Raw genomic sequence first — 21,374 nt, 5'->3', positions numbered from 1 at the left:
AGGGTTCCCCTTGCACACAGCACTGGTCCCACAAGCAGTCAGACATTAATTGAGACGTTAACATTGAACACTGACCCGCTGCACACAAAGGAGACCTAAGTACTAGCATCTCTTATGGTAAATGGGGATCTGTTGATCACCCCCATTCCCGCAGAGGGCTCCCCATGTGCACAGCGGAGGTCATACACACCCTCTACAGAGGACCTTACCCACATACAAGCCCAAGTGACTACTTCTGCCCCCACCGATCCTCTTCGAGGCATCCATACCACCACTTTATATTTTAATTAAAGATATTATACGACACTGTATAATTCAACCACCACCCCTGACTAGACTCCTCATTTCATCACATCAACCACCCACATTCCCCCCCAACCCCCTCTCTCCCCCCCCTGAGTGCGCAATCAACCCAACCAATATTGACAACCCTCTGAGTCCTTGACAGACTCAAGATCTGCAGCACCAACCCAGCATCCCCCCTATAACTGAGCGCGATACACCACTCACCTTCTTCAAGATGTCTATCATCTTTTTTAATTGTCACGTCCAGAAAGTTCACCTGGTTACTATCGATGCTAAAGGTGAATTTCACCGGGTTGTCTACTGCATTATGTGTGTTAATGAGAGAACTGAACTCTCCAGCAGACCCCTTCCAGACGATAAACAAATCGTCGATATACCGAAAGAATGCCACAATCTTATTGGACACCGTACTCGAACTGAAAAAAACATATTGTTCAATCATAAACCAATCCTCTTAGATGTATTGCCAAATAAAATCGTCCTCTAACGCGTTTCCCCGCCTGTTTATAATTATCAGCGGCTTCTTCAGAGAGTGTATTGATTTTTAATGTATTTTTATCTGTGTATTTTATTTGTGTATTATTAAAACTGTATTAATAACTCTAGTCGGGTGCGCAGCTCTATTTGTCCAATTTCTTCGGTTACTCTATAAGCATGTCACCGAGAATCCCTGTATTTGTTTCCAAAAACGGAGTATCAATGGGCAGACCCACATTGAGTGTTTAAATGTTGCACCTGGTCTGCCACACTTTGGGCAGGAGTCTGTGTCAGAAATACGCATTACATATCGTCTGTGCGGGGAGAGGTAACCGTTATGAAAGATATTGTAACACATTTCCCTATACGTGGATGAAGGCAGCATCGTCCATGAATACTGAAATGATCTTAATAATTGTTTTATAGTGTATTGAGGAAAGATCTGTAACCAAGTGGATATGCCCGTATGCATTATGCCAATATCCCGTGGTATGTGCAGAAATTGGTAATATGTAGATATCGCTCGTCTACCTGAGGTGCACCGAGATAAAAGATTATCTAAGGCATCGGTCCGGTCTTGAGGTGAGAGATGTCTGACTGAACTAGCATAGTGTTAAGCCTGATACATAGCTAATTCCTGAGATTTAGGTAGTATGTATTTTTTGCTAGATCATGTGCTTTTGTAAAGGCTAACGCCATCTCATCCACTTAGGCTCTATTGGGTGATTTTCCTTTCATTTTCCAGAATGTAAAAGGTCGTGAAGCTTGTCCAGCTTGGAATTCAGGGTTGGCAAGTAACTGTAAAAACAGGGAATGATGGCTATTCAAGGCCCTTATTCTGATTCGAGCGGTACGGCCCGCGTGCGGCCGTACCGCCGATGTTTTCCGTCTGCACATGCGCAGAGGTCAATCTGCGCATGTGCAGGCGAATTCGCCGCACATAAAGTTACTACGCCGCAAAGGGGGCGTATAGGGGAGTGAGGGGCTTCATGCCCTCATTTCCCTATGTATACGCCCCGCGTTTCATGGGCGTTCCCATGCAAACGCGGGGCGTATGCATGCTAATGAGGGTATGACGCCAGTGATGGGGGCGGAAAGCTGACGTCGCCGGATGTCAGCTCTCAGCCCCCATACAAGCTATCACACGGACGATTGTCCGTGTGGTCTCAGCTTGCGGGACCTGGTGGGGCGTGCGGCCCTGCCTTCGATGGTCGCCGACCATCGAATGCAGGGGGCAGCTCCCACCATGGTGGAGGCGTACGCCCCACCATTTTCGTGCGGATCGCCAGCCGTCCGTGTACGGACGGCCGTGGCGATCCGTAGTGTGGGCGGGGATTGGTTTGTGCGGCCGGAGCACCGTGTGCGGCTCTGGCCGCACGAATCAGAATAAGGGCCCAAGTTATGTTTATGTCTTGTCTGGTGCCAAATGGTCCAGGCTGACATTAACAGGGGATTTTGCAATATGACATCTGTGATTTCTTGTCTGTGACAATGTAAGAATGATAGTAAGTGTTGATGGGGCAAAAAAGATTGGTCTATGGTGGTATCCGTATGATTATAGGTGTCATGTATCCATTCCCTAATGTATCTATAAGTGCAAGCCTGGTTATATATCCGCATGTTAGGGAGATTCGTTCCCCCATTAGAGACAGGTTGTTGCAGTTTCAGCAAGCCTATTCTTGGCCGTTTATCCTGCCATATGAATTTACCAATTGCCGTATTGATCGCTTTTTCATCAGTGGGTTAGCAAAAGTTTTGGAAACGTCATCATTTTTAATAAATGTATACGACCCAAATAGATCGCATGAGATGTTTCCAATGTTCATCCAAAGCAGATTTCAATAGTTTGGTAACATTAAGTTACCAAGGTATTAAGGTATTTTATTGCACTTGAGGCCCATTTAATACGTCCTCCCTTAACCCAAATAGGCTGGGTCTGCGGGCCTATGTATTGGTCCTGTGACTTGTCCTGGTTAATGGAGAAGCCAGATACCGAGCCATACTGCCCTATCTTTTGTAAGATGGGCATGAGTGTAGATTTGGGATCAGTGATATATATATAGGAGTAAGTCGTCGGCAAATGCCACAATTTTAGTTTCTCTGGAGCCCATCTTAATTCCACGAAAAATAGGCCAGGATTGGAGAAGGCGCAAAAGGAGGTCAAGTGCAATATTAAAAAGAAGTGGGGAGAGTGGGCACTCCTGCCTTGTCCCTCGGGCAATCGTAATATAAGAACTTTGTTCACCGCTCATCGTTAATGATCAATGAGGTACTAGGGGTAGCATAACAGTATCAGAGAAATTGTTCAAATTAACTTCGGAACTCTCCTATATCTAAGCTCCTCTTAAAGGGCCTTATTCTGGTCTGTGCGGACGGAGCCGAATATGCGGCCAGGACCGTGCGTCCTAAACCCCGCCTTTCGTACGGATCGCTCACTCCGTCCAAATGCAGTAAGAAGCTGTCCGAACGGACCGCAAGTGTATTTCTCATGAATACACCTCCTCCATCTCAGGGAACCTCCCCCATCATTCGTTGGTCGCAGACCATCGAATGCAGGACCGAGTGGTCAGGCAGCTCCCGCAACCTCAGACCACACGGGCATTTCTCCGTGCAAAAGCAGGGATCTGGGCAGGCAGCTGACATCCGGCAATGTCATATGTCCGCCCCCTACACGTGCGTCACGACCGCATTACCATACGTACGCCCAGCGTTTTCATGGGAACGCCCATGAAACGCGGGGTGTAAACATATGGTAATGAGCCCAAACAGCCCTTCACGCCCCTCTCCACCCCCTGTTTGTAGTGTACACATTTCATGCGGAATTTGGACGTGCGTCCCGTTCGCACATGCGCAGAGACGCCTCTGCACATGCGCAGACACAAAACATCGGCGGACCGACCGCACGCGGACATTACCGCACCAACCAGAATAAGGGCCAAAGTGACTGCCAATTCACTGTAAAGGGCTAATTAATACTTAAACTTATGTTGTGTTAGGCAGGTCCTATTCTGGACCTGCCTGAGAGTGGCAAAATTATAGTGAGTAGGGATCCTGGTAAATGTGGTAGGCTGATAACCATCTTTCCACTTAAGTCCCAGGTCTGACATTTTTTTAAATCAAATATTTTTCTTTATTGAAGCATGGTTTACAGTAAAATTACTATGAAATTGCATTCTCATCGTGTAGGTCACAATTTGTAGTCATTGTGGATCTATACATAAGAAAAATAAACAAGTTGCAACATATTCTTCAGGGCCGTTTCTTTAATTACAAACAAACAATGCAGTATGTAATAAGAGGAAGAAAATTATATCTGGATCTGCGCCTATACATTTCCCTGTCCCAGCTAGTGGTGGGTATTATTCGTGACAAGTGATATTTGGGGATCTTGAATACACACTCGTGTTTCGAACCATAGTGTATTTTTGAAACCGTTCCTTCATAGATTCTGACAGGGTCTCTATGTAGCTTTCCCATGTGTCAAAAAATTTCTCCGTGAACTTTTCTTTTTGCAATGAAGCTTCGAGCCATTCCATTCTAAAAATATAAAACAATTTGTGTAGAAACAGCGAGGTCAGATACTTCTTAACCTGAAATTGTCAAAATAGCCAGGAAAATTGGCAAGCCAACATTTTTATTCATCATAATGTCCTGTTATATTTGCCTTATATAGGAAATATAATGTTTTTTTATACACAGCATGTTTTATTTGACTTTATATAACACATGTGAGCGACACTGGCATTTTTTTGAAGATATCTTGAGCATCTCTCTCAGATGTTGGTACTCAAAGGGTTAAATTGCACCAAGTTATTCCCAGCACAGCCCCTTTTACTTCATCTGTGTGCAGTGTGTCTTTTCTGCCATTGCTTGATGATAAAATGCCATTGCTTGATGATAAAATCTCAATACATCGGTGATCTGTGTCTTCCTGTGCTTTTAAAATCCAAAGCTCATATCTTAAGCCGTGTACACATGGGAACTCAGGCTGTTGGGCTGGGCGATGCAAAGTCAAATCAAGATATAGTTAGCTGTCGCAGATTAGACGTTCCCAGCCACGATCAATACACTTATACCCCTTTCACACCAGAAATGCAGAGACAAACCCGGGAATTACATTCCCGGGACAAGCAGGGACATTCCCGGGTTGGGACCCATTCACACATGCTTTTGAAGCAGGGACAACCCGGGTAGGCACCTTTCACACTGAACCCGGGATGACCCTGCATTTCTATGAGAATAGCATTGAAAATGGGCTTTTTTAGGCTCACATTAGAGTATTGATAATTAATAATTAAGACACAAAACATTTGTAGTGTTTCAGCCTTTGTTTACTTGTATAAATCCAATTAAAAGGCATATGAAAGCATCTTCCCCTCTAATGATTAATAGCTCTCACCTCCTCATTTGTCCAAGACATGGCACACATTGCAGGCTTTCAGGGGTTCTCTGGGCTTGTCTGTGAGTGTCCACCACAACAGGAAGTTGCCCTGCTAGCAAATCAGCACTAGCAGAGGCAACACGGGAAGCAGGGACATGTCCCTGCACCTTTCACACCAGCCAGTAACCCTGGAAGGACCCGGGAGCAACCCTGCTACCTAGCAGGGTTGAATTGCAGGCAAATTAACCCAGGAATTTGTCCCTGGAACCTTTCACACCAGAGCTAATCCCGGGTTGTTCCCGGACCCAACCCGGGAATTTAGGCTGGTGTGAAAGGGGTATATGTGGCTGGCTTAGTGAAAGTTGCCTTGCCTGCACAGTCTATTTGGCAGTGTACACTAGCCGCCTATCTAGTCAAATTTACCCCATGTTCCCCCTTTACAGATATTATGCCTTCTTCAATCCACATAATAACCATTCTTTAGTCTCCCGCTTGCAGTCTCTATGCTCAATCTAAATCTCCACACCTATACACTGCCCTACTCTGCATCACCAATGCTGACGCAATTCAATTCTCTATCACATTGCTCCCATCTTCACTAAATCCATCTGTCCACATGCTTCCTTCGCCCCTGTCACCCTCATCATTGCCCTGCACATATCATTTCCCCATCAACATTATCAGAGTAGCTGTCCATCCCCATTTTCTGAAAATCTCATTAATTTAGAGATGTGGCTGCAATTGGGATGTCGGCAGTCAAAATGCTGGCGCCAGAATCCTGACCACCGCAAAGATGGTGGTGGCGGCGGCATCCCAATAGCAAGTAAGCCAGGGTGTTGTAATGTTAGGTTAGCCTAGGGTGAGGGGAGGAGGTTAAGGAGTGGGGGGGATGGGGGATGGCTGGGTGGTGGGAGAGGTGTTGCTTAGGATTAGGCAGGTAGGGTGCATAGAAAAGTATTGAGCGGCACATTGTACAGCGTTGCATTTACAGTCTGCGAGTGAGAATTGCTCGACAAATGGGAACTAGCAGCCATATCGCCGCAACTATGAGTGCGGCAATAGCTGTAGTTCTGTTATATAAGTGCTGTATATCTGCTATTAGTATGCACTGTTAGATGTCAATGCCTATTTATACTTTTTAAAACTTTTTTTTTTATTATTGGCCCTCAAAAAGTGAACAGCATTTGCTTAGCTGAATGTTTTGTCAATGACCAAAATAAAATGTACTTTTATAATTAACAGATTTTTATCTTTTTTCTATTTGTTTTGCTTTAGGAGCTCCTCAACATGCAGTCATTCCGAGAACAAAGTAACTACCACGGTAATCAGCAAACTTACCCACAGGAAGTTCACGGGTCTTCAAGTATGGAAGAGTACAGCCCCCGACAGCAGGCTCAGATATTCCAAAGCAGCTATGGAGGACGTAGAGGAGGGACAATCACTCCAACTGCAATGACTGCAGGGGAAAATACCAGTCTGCAAAATTACCAAGCTTATAGAAAGGAATCGGGGGACTTTTATTACCTTGGGACCAAAGAAGGAGGCCCGTCTGGCAGCCAAACACCACAGCGCCGACAACCTGGACCAGGACAGAGTTATGGACCTCCTCAATCAAATACCAGTAGTAGCAGCACAGACTTCAGCAGTCACTTTGGGAGAGAGGGCCACCACAGCCAATTTGCAGGTCAGCCACCTGCAGCTGCCAGCATTTCTCAGTACTCGCAGGATTTTCCAGGATCGTTTTCTCCTGGTAGTGGCCAGTATTCATCACATGTTCATAGTCAGCAGTTAAGGCAACAACTTTACCAGTCACATCAGCCCCTTTCTCAGTCTGGCAACACACCTGCATCCACAGGATCCTCACATATGCAGCAGATGCAGCGTTCACCTGCAGGATATCCTTTACGAGTAGGACAGTTTGAACAACATTATCAGTCTTCGCCCTCTAGTTCCTTTTCTCTGCAGAGGTTTGGGCAATCTGGAACAAACTATGAGGGCTATAGTCCTGGGGGTTCTACCTCACCATACGAGAGTCATATGTCTGGATCATCCTATGGGACACAACAAGTGTGTAGCAGTTATGCCAGCCAACAATTAAAAAACTTTGATACAGCTAAAATGCCACAAAGTGGAGGTCAAGGACAGCAACAGCAGAACTCCCCTCATGTAATGCAGTATTCAAATTCCTCTAAACTACTACCACAAAGCCAAACTGGACAATACAACCAATCTGAAGTCCCTGTACAATCACCTATGCAGTTCCAGGCGAATTTCAGCCCTATCTCTAACCCATCTCCAGCTGCTTCTGTAGTACAATCTCCAAGCTGTAGCTCTACACCTTCACCTCTGATGATTAGTGGAGAAAATATTCAGTGTGGACAGGGAAATGTACCACTCCCAAACAGAAACCGTATATTGCCGGTAACACCACAGCTTAGTCCTAACACACAGTTGGGTAGTTGCAAACCTTTTGGTGTGGAAGGTCTTCAAGAAAAACATGTAACAGATCCAGGTCCGAGCAGCCTTAGTGCACTTAGTAGCCAAGTAGCCAACTTGCCGAATACAGTTCAACACATGCTGCTTTCTGATGCTTTGACACCTCACAAGAAAGGTAGTAAACGGAGTTCTAGAAAAACTGACAGTTGTGCTAATTCAGAGACTTCTTCCCAAACTGAAGAACAAATGAAATCTCCAGTGGCAGAGTCATTGGATGGTAGCTGTTCTAGCAGTACAGTAGATCCAGGTGAAAGACTAAGGCAGCTAAGTGGCCAGAGTTCCGGTTCAGAAATGGATATTAAGGATCTGCCTTCAGAAAAGCCAACTTCACCTGCTCATGTATGGCAAAATGAACCTTTAGGAAAGACTGCAATTCAAGAAGTTGAAACTGTGCAGGAGCCAGAAGAAACTCTTCAGGAAGTTCCCAAGTCAAGTGAGAAGTCTTTTGGGGTGATAGTTTCAATAGAAACTGTGGCAAACCGGCCAGAGAAGGTAGTTGAAGATGTTAAGACACCAGTTAGTAATGATGTTGAGCAAATACCTGAACCTGACCTGCCTGAAATGGCTAATGTGGAATATGTTAAGGATTGTGAAGATGGTGAACATAATACTCCTGATACCTTGTCTACAACAACCACAAGTATACCCCAATTAGAATCCCCTAAATCTTCAGCTGACACTGCATTTAGCTTAAATGATGCACAGACTATTTCCCAGGCTCCCACCAATCTACATTCAAAAAACTCAGAAATGGGAAATTTTGGAGGACAGAGTGATCAAAAGTCTGGAAGAGGTGAAAAGTATCCAAGCCTTTTGCAAGAGGTTTTGCAAGGTCACCATCAACAAGAAAGAAGGTATGCTACTAACACACAGGACCATCCAGCAGTTGCTAGGAACCCCGAAGCACCATCAAGACCCAATGTACTTGTGAACCAGACCAATGATCAACCTAATCGGTCTACACTTGGAAAAAAATTAGCCCCTCATTTAGAATCCTCACATTGGGCTCAGTGGGATAGAAAATCCATTTTAGAAATGAAACCAATAAATATGTCAGATTATCCTACAAAAAGAAAGTTTGAGGTTGAACCACCAACTGTTTGCCATGAACAGGGTAGTGTTCCTTCTGAAAGAAGGTCTGTTATATGTGACATAACCCCACTAAGACAACTTGTGCGTGAACCCAATAGTTCTCAAAATGTTGTCATTGCTCAAGAAAGACCACCAGAAGGTAGAGCTGGACAGTCAGTTATTCTACCTAGTGGAATATTATCTATGGAAAGGTCAAATAGTCAAGGTGGTGTTGCCAAGGGTGAAGATATTGTGTTTCCAAAGGTGCTGAAAAAGAGAACAGGAGACCATTGTATGCCGTACAGCACAAAAGATTTGACTAGAAGCAATGCCAGTCCAAGATCCATTACACTTGAACCCAACCAGAGCTATACTTCACATCGTGTATCAAATGCCAAAAGGGGTACTGGTAGGGTGGGATCTCGAGGGAGATCACCAGTGCAATCTCAAGAGCTTAGTAGTAGGTTGAAGATGTCTTCAGGTAGAATACGTGGTCCAACAGAGGTTCATCAAATTAATCCAACAATGAGTCTATCAGAAAGAGCAAATAGAGAAGCTTTATACTCTGCTTTTTTCCCGAAAACTGATAGTTCTCCTCTAAGATATCATACAAATTCTAGATCAAGCTCTTATGGGGAGCCTCACCCCACATTCACTTCTTTACAGTACAAAAGACATATTTACCAACAAGAACAATATAAAGAATGGTTAGGAAACTCTGCTCAAGCTATTCTCTCCGCCTCACAACATCGACATGAAGTTCTTCGGAAAAGTCCCCGTCAGGAACCCTATAATGTTCGTAGTCCAGGTAGAAGTGAAACTGAGGGTTCGGAATATAGCCAGCAAATTTCATATCATGAATCTAGCCGCCAATTGCGTATTGGTGAAGGTACAAATGTTGAGTTAAAAAGAAATAGTCAAAAGACTCCTTCGGCGGGAGAACCCTTAAATTGGCACTTGGGACGACAAGCTTCTCCATTAAAAAAAGTTGGGTCCCCAATAGGTACAAACCAGAAACCATTCAACTCCATTAGGGAATCTGAAATGCATGGAACTAGTACGGGAGAATCAATGGAGCTCCCAAAACGTGGGTGCAATGCTCATCAGCCTTTAGGACCTGAAGAAGTATCACACCACAACCCATTAATTATGAGAAGAAGAGTACGGTCTTTCATTTCCCCCATCCCTAGTAAAAAGCAGCTCCTTGATGACAAAGGGCGGACACCTACTTCTATCGCAAAAGAAGGTACTGACAAAACACATACATTACATATGTCACCAAGGGGCAACAGTAGTGAATATTTATCCGTGATAGAAGAGTCCTCCAAATCTGGACCTGAACAGAGGAGCCCCTCTGCTGTATCACTTTCAAGTACAACAAAGACAAAAATTCTCCCTCCCCGCAAGGGAAGGGGCCTAAAGCTAGAAGCTATAGTACAAAAAATTACATCTCCTAGTGTGCGTCGCATTTCTGCTTCAAGCAGTTCAGAGAGCGCTATTGAACCAGTAACACTTGATGACTTCTTATCTCTCAAGGGCAAGGACTCTGAAAGTGGTAATGGATTCCTGCAAGAAGTAGAAAGAGCAGTTGACCTTTTGCCTGATTTACCGAATAATGAAAATCTAAATATCCACAGACTTTCACCCGATTCCTTTAACACCTGCAATATTCAGGATGACAAACAAATTAAAAAGGAAATTGATGAACAGTCTATGGAAACCAAAGACCTTTCACAATGTAGACCTCTAATACAACAAACATCAAATCATGTTATGGAAAGAAGAGTAGCCTCTCCACTATTGGAATCAAAATGTCCTTTGCCACAGGTACAACCCAGTGAAGTGGCTGACAAAGATAAGATAATTTCTACCCCCAAACAGGAGATCATACCTCTCAAAGGTTACTTTCCATCAGGAAAGAAGAAAGGTCGTCCTATTGGAAGTGTTAACAAGCAGAAAAAACTATTGCAGCAGCAGCTTCAACAGCAGCAGCAAGGGCAAGAACATCAGCAGCTTCAAGCATCTATAAAAGTAGGCGTGACATCTTCTCCACCTCCCATTCTGCCTCCTCCAACACCACAAAAACCTTCAGAGCAGACATTAGAATCTGAGCCTAAACCGAAAAGGAGAAGGAGGGAGAGAAGGAAGCCAGCTGGAACAACAAGGAGGAGACGGGCTAAGCAGGCAACTCCTATAGTTGCCCCAATAGAGCCCGAGATCAAATTAAAGTATGCTAGCCAAACCATTGAGAAATCAGAGCCTAAAACTAAATCTTTTTTTCCCTATATCCATGTGGAAAACAAAGAGGAAATAGGCTTGTCCTGTGTTATAATAAATGTTGAAGAGGAAGAGCAACACTGGAAAAAAATAACATCTGTACGAAAGGGTCAAAAGACCATATCTCCACCACCAACTGAGAGCAAAGCTCTTCCAATCTCCAGCTTCATGGTACAGGGGCCAGCTATAACAGAGTCTGCATTAATGGGTCACCTTGTCTGCTGTTTTTGTGGTAAATGGGCCAATTACAAGACTCTTGGAGATTTATTTGGTCCTTTTTTCACCCAGGAATATGCAACTATACTATCCAAAAACCCACCACTGAAAAAATTAACAGAGACATCCAAAAAAGTGAAAGTTCGACACAAAGACACATTAGATGGAACCAAGACTGACTCTGAAGAAGAGGAGGAGGAGGAGGAGCCCCAGCAAGCCAGGGAACAGCGCAGCCTTTCTGAACACCCCCGTTACAAACGTCGGAACCGTTCAGGAGACTGTGTGTCTTATAGACATGCTGTACCCTCTCGTAGGAAGACCACTGATCCCTCTTGTGAACTGTCAATGGACCCTAGTGGACAATCCGCTCCAGATGTAAATATTGACCGAGGGTTTCCGATCCCCCAACTACCTCTCGACAGCAATGAATTCTGGATTCATGAGGGGTGTGTACTTTGGGCCAGCGGTGTCTACTTTGTATATGGTCGATTGTATGGTTTGCAGGAGGCTTTTGCCATTTCCAGAGTGATGGTGAGTTATTGAATTATACATGTTGTTTATAATAGTAATTTGGTATCCTGAATGTAGTAACCTAACCCTTCTGCCAGGCAGTTGGTTAGATGGGAAACGGTAATCTGGTCTACAGCAAGTTGGTTGACAGTCATTAGGTCGACATGCTATTAGGTCAACACAAGCATTAGGTTAACATGGGCAAGGTCGACAGCCAAAAGGTCAACATGGTATTTTCCACAGTTTCTTGTGCCGACTGGTGGCATTTTCTGCCCTACCATCCACTAGGGTGTGGAGGGAGAATAAAATAGTGTGCCAATTGGGCATTTGTCATAGGGTTCATTTACGTGATGGATTGCATATTTTTGCTGGCTGCTGATCACCAGATCATGGGAAACGACTGCTGTATGGGATCCTTAACACAGAAATGGAAATACTATTATGTACATCTAACCGAGTGTGGATCATTAGGTCGACAGGCTGAAAGGTCTACATGTCAATATGTTGACACAATCATTAGGTCGACATGGGCATGGTCGACAGTCAAAATGTTTACATGTTTTTTTACCCGAATGTCGACACAGTTGACATGGACACTGAAACGTAGCATCGCATCCCCTCATGTTGTTCTCTGCGCTTGAATGCTTCGGGCACACTATTCTCAGGGGTTAATTTACTAAGATGGGAGTTCTATTGAAGATGGGATGTTGCCCATAGCAACCAATCAGATTCTACTTCTTATTTAATTAGCACCTTGTAGAAGTTAATAGAATAATATTGGTTGCCCATAGCAAAATCACATCTTCTATAGAACTCCCATCATAGTAAATAAACCCCTCAGAGTCAGTCGCACACAGATAAACAAATGTCACACATCAAATTAAGCAGCAGAGTCTACTGGTGTGTCTTGGTTGCATCCCATTGTGACTAAGAGGCATTTTAGCCACTAGCAAAGAAAGACCCATGGATTTGGCACGAGAGGCTGTTTGACATGACTGCCGCAATGTACTTTAATTTTTGTTTGAATATTGAGTACTGAAAGTGAATGCAGAAAGTTTAAGAAACACAGTGCCTTTTGTCATGGGTACCTATTGTCTGCTTTCACAATTTGTTTTGTATATCTTGCTACTTACAGTTCGTATTTTAGTAATATCTTACACCTGTATATTTTCCTAGGTTTGTGCTCATTGCCAGGAGCCGGGAGCCACTCTGGGCTGTTTCAGCAAGGGTTGTATCTGCTGCTATCACTACCCATGTGCCATGGACGCTGGTAAGGATAAACATGCTTGCCATCAGAATTCAATTTTTTTACACCTGAATGTGACCCCCTGAACCCCCTTATGCTGGTGCTGGACTGGGCCTGTCTGTGTCAAGTTTAACTTCTAGTGCTGTTCTATACAGTAACCGGTTTCCACTTACATTTTAGTTTTGTCGTTTAGATACAGTAATAAATACAGTACAAATAAATATTCATTTGACAGTAATAAAGGTTAAATAAAGAAAACAAAATATATCTGTGTGTATAACACTTTATAACGCCTTTATCAACTGCTATTATAAAGGTTGTCATTTTAAACCATCACTTAAGGGCCCCATACATCAGCAATTAATTGTGACAATTTTCAGATATGGAGATGATTGCCACAATTAATTTTAGATGTGTGGGCTCCCCCTTTTGGCAATCCCAATCAAAATCGCCAATTGATTGCTTAATCAGGTTTTTAAACATGTTTAATAATCTGGTATTATCTGCAGATCTTTTTTATATGTGTGGGCAATCCCAATTCGTCTTCTTCATCTATTTACATTATGAACAGCTGAAATGACAATCGATTGGGCAATTTCCAGATACGGAGATGCAATCTTTAGATGGAAAAATCTGCCGATCACTGAAATAAATCTGTAATGTGTGGGCAAAGTCAGATAGATTGTAAAATCCATTTATCTGGCCAAAAAATCCCTGTATCTGGAAATCCATAAATTGTGATTGCTGATGTATGGGGCCCATTACAGTCCTCTAAACCTTAAAGAAAAGTAAATCAGATTTTGTTAGATATTAACATAGGCCTGAGCACCTATTTTTAGTTTGCCATGGTAACCAATAATTTTCATAGTCTTCAGAGAGCTGCATATAATATGTACTGCAATGCAAAACTTTCATACACGCGCACATATTATTAGTGGAAATATGCACTTTACTGTCTTGCTTTAACCTTCTAGATAATTATTTTGTTCAGTGTGATAAAGTGGCTTGTAAGAGGTCTCTTTATTATTATAAAATTTTATGCATAAGGTGCCACAAGCCGTTCCCAACGCTGTACATATAGCACACATAAGAACAATATAGGGTAGACAGCACTAAACATAGCTGTAACATAAAAATTAAAACCGAGCACAGGTAACCATTAGCAGCACAATTCTCACTACACAATACAGCTAAGATTTAGGGGGGGGGCTGCTCCAAGGAGCTTACAGTGTATTGTACCAATATATACAGCTACTGCAAACGACCATCAGGCCAGTGAGACACATTCAATAAAACTGACAGTGTTGAAGAGCCTTGGTGGGAATAGAATACAGGGCTTTACTCAGGATCACATCTCCTTAGTGATACAGGTCTTCCTGAGCATTCTCAACCTGTTTAGAATTGTATCTAGATTGTATGCATCAAAGAGGCTGTTCATTTTAAAGTGTTTTAAAAGAGGGTCTCAAACAGGCATGTATGCACTTTCTTACGATTTAAACACTACTAGACTATTTGAGGGATCGCATTTCTTAGTGCCATGATGGATGTTTAATTCAAGATTACCTACAACATGTATGATTTTGCCACCGCGTATGAGGCAGACTCACTAGAGGGCGATATCTCGAGGGCGATATTATAGTGGAATCCACTATTGCTCTAAATAAGGGACCACAAAAGACGTTTTTTTACTTTAAGCAGAGGAATTATAAAACCCATAAACCATCCTTTTAGTTGGACTCACGATAATACAGATGGATCGCCACTCATTCATCAACGAGAATCGTCAGAATGCCCCCGCTGTCGATCGCCAGCGGAGGGGCACTCCATCTGACTGGGACGCGCGTCCCAGTCACTCGGTAATGTGAAGTGGAAACCCTGCCCGTCTCTGCTTCAGGGAGATGAGTAGGGATAGGGCAGGTGCAGGGAGGAGGCAGAGAGCTCTGTCGGAACAGGGCGCATGAGTGTCTCGTGTGCGCGCTCCCTTCCGCCCTCCAGCTGCCGGCTGAATGAGCAGCGCTACATTGGTACATTGATTACAGGATCTTCAAACTATAATTTGTCAAAGTTTGTGATTGATTGTACTTACCTCGTAAAACCATCTTAAACGCATTGGGTTCTTCTGTTTTCTAAATTCCATATGTACAAGTATTAAAGTGAATAACAACATTGTCTGATCAGCACAACCATCTAAAAAAAAATTAATTTTTAATAACATTTATACTTTCTATTGACTTCCGATTCATATTTCTGAGAACTTATATCTAAGGTTGTGTAAGTCTAATTAGAAGACTAAAATACGAGGTGCCATCCTACAACTGTTTTGTATGTTTTTGTTACCCGACCGACACTTACAGGAATTAATTAATCCATAAAATCACAACGCATGCTGCTGGCTATAATGCAAAGTTTCGGATCTTTTATTGACTCGTCGTCAGGTATTCCAATACAAACATTAACATACAACACACTGACCTTATATCCCCGTGCAGCCTATGTTCACAGCACGCTGGGCCGCCATGTACTTCCTGCTTCCTGCAACTTTTTCGTAAGCTGGCAGTAATAATAATTATTTACAAAAACAGGCTCAAGTTAAGTTGATCATTAAGACCTCTAAGTTTAACAGTGTCCAAGATGCACATCTAAGTTGAGAAGTGCTTTATTTTGATGTCCACCTCGATTGTCATCAATTAAATGGTCTATGACCATATGTCTAAAGCTTGATATTAGATGTCTCATCTCAGCATAATACCTTGCTACAGGCTGGTTAGAGATCACACCCATACCCCCCCCCCCCCCCCCCCCCCCCCGACAAAAAAAAAAAAAACATGTAAAATTACAACTACATCATTATCATATTCAAATAACGGGCTAGATGACAACGGTCTTTTTGGCATGCTGTGCCACAAGCAAGGTATTTAAAAAATGTAAAAAATGAAAGCGGAGCCAGTGTTTAATGTAAGAAACCAAAGATTTCACTGTTGAGTATTGCCTTTTCTCTCTCTTATAGCATTTTGAATATAGTAACTCTCAATAACAATAATAATGGTCCCAACTGGGGTACCAATTAAGAGAGTGGAATCGTATCTAAAGTATATTTATTGTATTCTATATTGATATAATGGTTTAATGTATGGCTCATAACAAAACTGCAATGTCCTAGTACATTCACATAGCAATGTACATTACATAAATATTATACAAATGCATGCGATTGGCTCATGTGGTTTAAAAGGATCTATATCTACTGTCCAGGATATATATCCAGGCAAAGGTTAATATACTTTACATATAGATTACCCTGGCTCATTGACTGTGTGTATAGGTACAACTATTAAATCCAACAACTACAGTCCAAACAATACATCAATGCAAAGGTTAAATATGCTTTTATGCAGGGATGTATCCTCCTGGCTCATTAAACATACAAATTCTATACTTCGGAGTATAAATCTGTTGTCCAAACTTGCAGAGCCTTATATAATGTATCCTGATTTCAAATGATAACTCTAGTGAAAAATATAATAAGACTTGGAATTTAGGCTCTAATTATTTGATTATTTACAGGCAAAAAAGTTACATGTGAGGGTAAAATGGATAGCTACCACCTTCTGACGTCTTGGAACCCTTCCCAGGTCTCACCTCCTGACATCCTCCTTCTCAATCTTGTCTCCCTTTTGTGACTACTACTTTCCACCTCAGCCTTTTATGCAAGACCTTTCCAATGAAACTAACATATTCCCTTTGTAACGGTGTCATAAAACATGTCAGGGGTGTTTTAGTGTGAGAGGATTTGGTTCCTATTTGTTCTTCAAATACTTCAGTGGTTCTCAACCTCGGTCCTCAGGACCCCCCAACAGTGCATGTTTTTCAGGTCACCCGGCAGGTGCATATATATGCACTTATTCACTGACACATTTTAAAAGATCACAGGGGGAGCTGTGATTCTGTGTGCAGACCTGGAAAATGTGCACTGCTGGGGGGTCCTGAGGACCGAGGTTGAGAACCACTGAAATACTTGGTTGAAATGTAAATCTCTCTTTTAAAGTATGGCCCATATTCCTCTCACTCTATTCATAGCTGTTTCAGTAATCCTAGTTGGGTAGCTTCTTTAAATCTATCCATATAGACCTGAACCTGTTCATCAATTTTATCTAGATTAATACAATTTCTCCCGCAATCTTAAAAACTGAGTGTGGAATATATCGGAGAGAAAAAACACATAAGCGGATAAAGGAAAATATCTTTATGTACAATTCCATAATAGATGCTCTAAGAGGATGATGTAGGTTCAGAAACCAACACGTTTCATCCAAGGAATTTCATTAAAGGCTAAGGACAAGTTAGGCTAGACTTAAATTTATACTTCGTTAGATAATGAAGTGATTAGGTACATCACTTCCTGTTTGAGAAAACACGATAAACTACAAAGATGCACAAATGAGTGATAATTTATAACTAGATAATTTATATCTATCTGTCCTGCCACCTGACCTCTCACCTAATCACCTCCTCCCACTCCCGTGTCCAAGACTTCTCTCGTGCTGCCCCTCTGCACTGGAACAACCTCCCGCCACCCATCAGGCTTTCTGATTCCCTTTTTTATTTGTTCATCCACCCACCTCCTTTTAGTCTGTTAACTCTTATGAGTAGGGCCCTCCTTCCTCACATACTCACCCTACCTCTTTACCTCACCAGTGCTCCTGCCCTATTCTTCCCTTCCTCTACTTCAACTTCAGTCTCCTCGACAATTTCGACACCTACTTCAGAACTGATGCTGATACCTGCTATACTTTTTGTTTGCTATGTACGGCGCTGCGGACACTTTGTGGCACCTTATTAAAGAACGAACTGTCTATCTATCGGTGCCAGCAATCAAATCAGCAGATCAAATGGCCAGGGTGCCCTTGTAGAAATCATACATGTACCTCTGTGCAGATAGACCCATACTGGTGATCACTAACAACACAGCACTCCCGGGCTTACGTGGTTCAAGTGAGCTTTATTGCAACATTTCGGGGTGCATTCCCTCTTCGTCAGGCATATTCACAATATGACGGCGGGTGGCCGGAAAATTCAGTCCCGAGCATCTCAGCTTCACTTCCCTGGTGTAATGTATCTATAAAGGTATGTGCTGTTTGTAACCTGACAGAACTTTCTCATGAAAATAACGCAGACCACACCAGCAGTAATAGTTGTAATGTTTCGGCAATTTACTGCCTTTTTCAAAGACACAGAGTAAAAGACATACACTTACTTAAATAGAGAGCAAAATCCCCACCCGTGTCAGTGTCCCACGCCGCCTGGCACGTCCCCCAGTTGCGCCGTCAGGTGGCGTCATCATACTCCGCCCAGCTCCAGCCCTGAGTACGTTGCAAAGGGCACATCTCAGGTATAGATAGATGGATAGAAAATAGCTTGTACAACCTAAAAACACACTGTGGGCTGGCTACCACAAGGTGTATGTAAACCTATAACGGGCAATGCTTGAGGCTCCACCGACCAGGAAGCAGGACGTTGAAATATGTTAGGACATGGCCTGTGATGCTATGCAGATAGTTTACAATAGAAAAGCATTTAAGTCATGTTTAGGGGGTTAATTCGTTGTTAGAGAAATTTGAGAAAAGGACACATACATGTCTACACACACATAAGACACCTGATATCTGTCAGCTGCGAGTGCTCACCCTACAGTCTATGAGAAATGCCTGTACTCAGAACACTAGGGGCTATCCAGGACGTCATCATGCTGCTCTCTGCTGCTCAGTATGACCGGAAAAGTGAATGTTTCCATAGGAGCTAAACACAGTTGCAATGAACGTAAAATATAAAAAACAAATCCGGTAAAATTATGCAAAAGTAACGATATGGGAAAAGGTAAATTAATAATTGTTGTTGTTGGGTCTGATTGCTGATCCGAAACTTCGCAATTCAGACGATTATTGAATGACTTCGCATGTGCGTCAGCTGCATGGCAAATAATGACAAAATTCCTCTCCACTATGTTCCTTATTCTGGTTGCCTCACGAGGCTGCAAATTTCACAGCCTTGTGGCCGCCTTCCCCCCTCAACCCCTGCAGGTGCGCGAATGGATGATTTGCATAATCATCCATTCGCTGGTCATTCGATGGTTGGTGACTATGGTGTCTCAGACCTGCAAGCGCCAAGGTGGGCAGCTGACATCAGCTGCCCGCACCAGCGTCATCGGGGAATTACCATGGGAATGCCCAGCGTTCTCATGGGAATAAAAGAAAACAAAAATTTGCAGCGCTGGAAAATTAAAAATTAATAAAAACCAATTGGCAGTTGGATTGACTTCACAAATTTATGTAAAAAAGATCATCACAATTTAATAGGCCACATGGCCACACATATACATAAAATATTAGACTAAAAAAGCATGGGTGTGGTAGCAGAATTGGGATAGACTGGGGTAACTGTCCGTTCCTATATTGCCTAGAATGGTATTTTTGGGACCGCCTTTGTAACCAGAGCAATAATTGCGTAGATATATTTACCGTCCACTTTGCTCACTTGAGGGGGGAATGGATCCTGATGGAATGGAATTTCCCTTGATATGTCCAAAGTCCCTTATGAGTCGAGCGTGGAGTGGGGCTTGCCACTTGGTGTTTGGATGGTGCTGGTTTTCTGGTCCTTTTTAGGCTGGTTCGGGCAGTTGAATTGGCAAAAAGGTTGGTAGAGCCAGTGCTCCTGCTTCTGCTTCCAAAGATAGGTGTCCACCTGACGCGTTTCGCTTGAAACAAGCTTTATCAAAGGTATAATGGATGTGGAGAGGTAGGCAACTGGCCTGGTATTTATACCCCCATGCAAACTAGTTCATACATTGCACCTGGCAACTAATTAGTCAATCCAACATAAAAAATCATCAAAACGATTGTATATGAAGGTGAGGAGGAGACATACACAATAACTTATCAATGAAATAATTAAATATCTAAAACGATTTTCTATTCACAAGAAATAAAGCATTGAAAAACGAAGTTTATTTGTTGTTATTTCCGGGTATGCTGTAATTGGATGGGACCCGATCATGTGACTCTATGAAAGCGAGTCTTGGCTTTAATTTGACCATTCATATGGTTAAATGCCATGGAGGCTTGGCTGACAGACGTCACGTGATCGGGGTATAATATTATGCTATTGGTTACTCGGAAGCAAACCTGCGGTGCATGTGGCAGGTGCTTCCGGGTTTTGACACGCAAACAGCGTTCCAGGCGTGCAGGACGGAGCCTCCGCCGTCTTCTGTATGCGTGTGAGGAAGTTCAAGTGTCGGGTTTTAACCTCCGACGTATATTGCGTGGTAGCAACTTCCAGGTATGTTGCTAGGGGACGTGTGATGCATCTATGTATCCCGTAGTTTGTATACATGGTTGCTGGGCAACGCTAACCCAGAGATCTGTTATTATAGGTTTAGAACAGCGCTTGGACTGGGATGTTATTTGTAACCTTTCTTACATAGTTCATTATTTTACATAGATACCAATATTCAAAGCGCATAAATATACATATGGTCTTTCTAATTTTTTACACTCAAAAAAGAGAGGTTATATGATTTTTTGAGAAATCCCACAGACAGAATATACATTAACCCCTTGTGGTTTGTACTACAAATCCCGCAGACAGAATATACATTAACCCCTTATGGTTTGTACTCAGAAAATAAACTTAAAGACTCTTAAATCACAGTGTTGAACTCTAATGCCTCGTTTAATCCATCTGGATACAGCGAACCAAGTTGGTGTATCCAGTATACCTCCTGTCTACACAGTTTTCTATACCTATCCCCCCCTCTCATGGTCTGTACAATATGTTCTATCCCCAGAACTCTCAGACAGTCTGGGTTGCCCTGATGGTATTCAGCAAAGTGTCTGGAGACGCTGTGTGTTAGCAGTTTATTAATAATATTGCGTCTGTGTTCTAGAAAGCGAGCCCTTAGTTTTCTAGTTGTGCGGCCAACATACAATTTTTCACAATCGCAGGATAAAACGTAAATTACGTATGTGGTGTTACAATTCATAAATGTGGCCAAGTCATGGGTTTTACCTGTGGTGGGTACTAACAGGTTTTTTGGAAAACCCATGACTTGGCCACATTTGTGAATTGTAACACCACATACGTAATTTACGTTTTATCCTGCGATTGTGAAAAATTGTATGTTGGCCGCACAACTAGAAAACTAAGGGCTCGCTTTCTAGAACACAATACATACATATTTTATGTATATGTGTGGCCATGTGGCCTATTAAATTGTGATGATCTTTTTTACATAAATTTGTGAAGTCAATCCAACTGCCAATTGGTTTTTATTAATTTTTAATTTTCCAGCGCTGCAAATTTTTGTTTTCTTTTATTGTCTATATCTTCAGGTCTGACACA

At 42.7% G+C, this 21,374-nt stretch overlaps 1 protein-coding gene across 4 annotated transcripts in view; it reads left to right on the top strand.

Annotated features, from left to right (window-relative positions):
• Positions 1-21,374, top strand: part of LOC146026174 (transcription factor 20-like) — a 66,468-nt gene that overhangs the window by 32,826 nt on the left and 12,268 nt on the right. For all 4 annotated transcript variants that reach the window (XM_083156606.1, XM_083156603.1, XM_083156605.1 and 1 more), the window contains exons 3-4: positions 6,440-11,755; positions 12,911-13,004. In XM_083156606.1, coding sequence (XP_083012732.1) covers positions 6,452-11,755; positions 12,911-13,004 — 5,398 coding nt within the window. In that variant the 5' untranslated portion in view covers positions 6,440-6,451. The remainder of the gene's footprint in view (positions 1-6,439; positions 11,756-12,910; positions 13,005-21,374) is intronic.

Source organism: Crinia signifera, chromosome 8, assembly GCF_055691185.1.
Source record: "Crinia signifera chromosome 8, ASM5569118v1, whole genome shotgun sequence".
Classification (NCBI taxonomy): Eukaryota; Metazoa; Chordata; class Amphibia; order Anura; family Myobatrachidae; genus Crinia; species Crinia signifera.
This window is presented reverse-complemented; position numbering and strand designations above follow the sequence as displayed.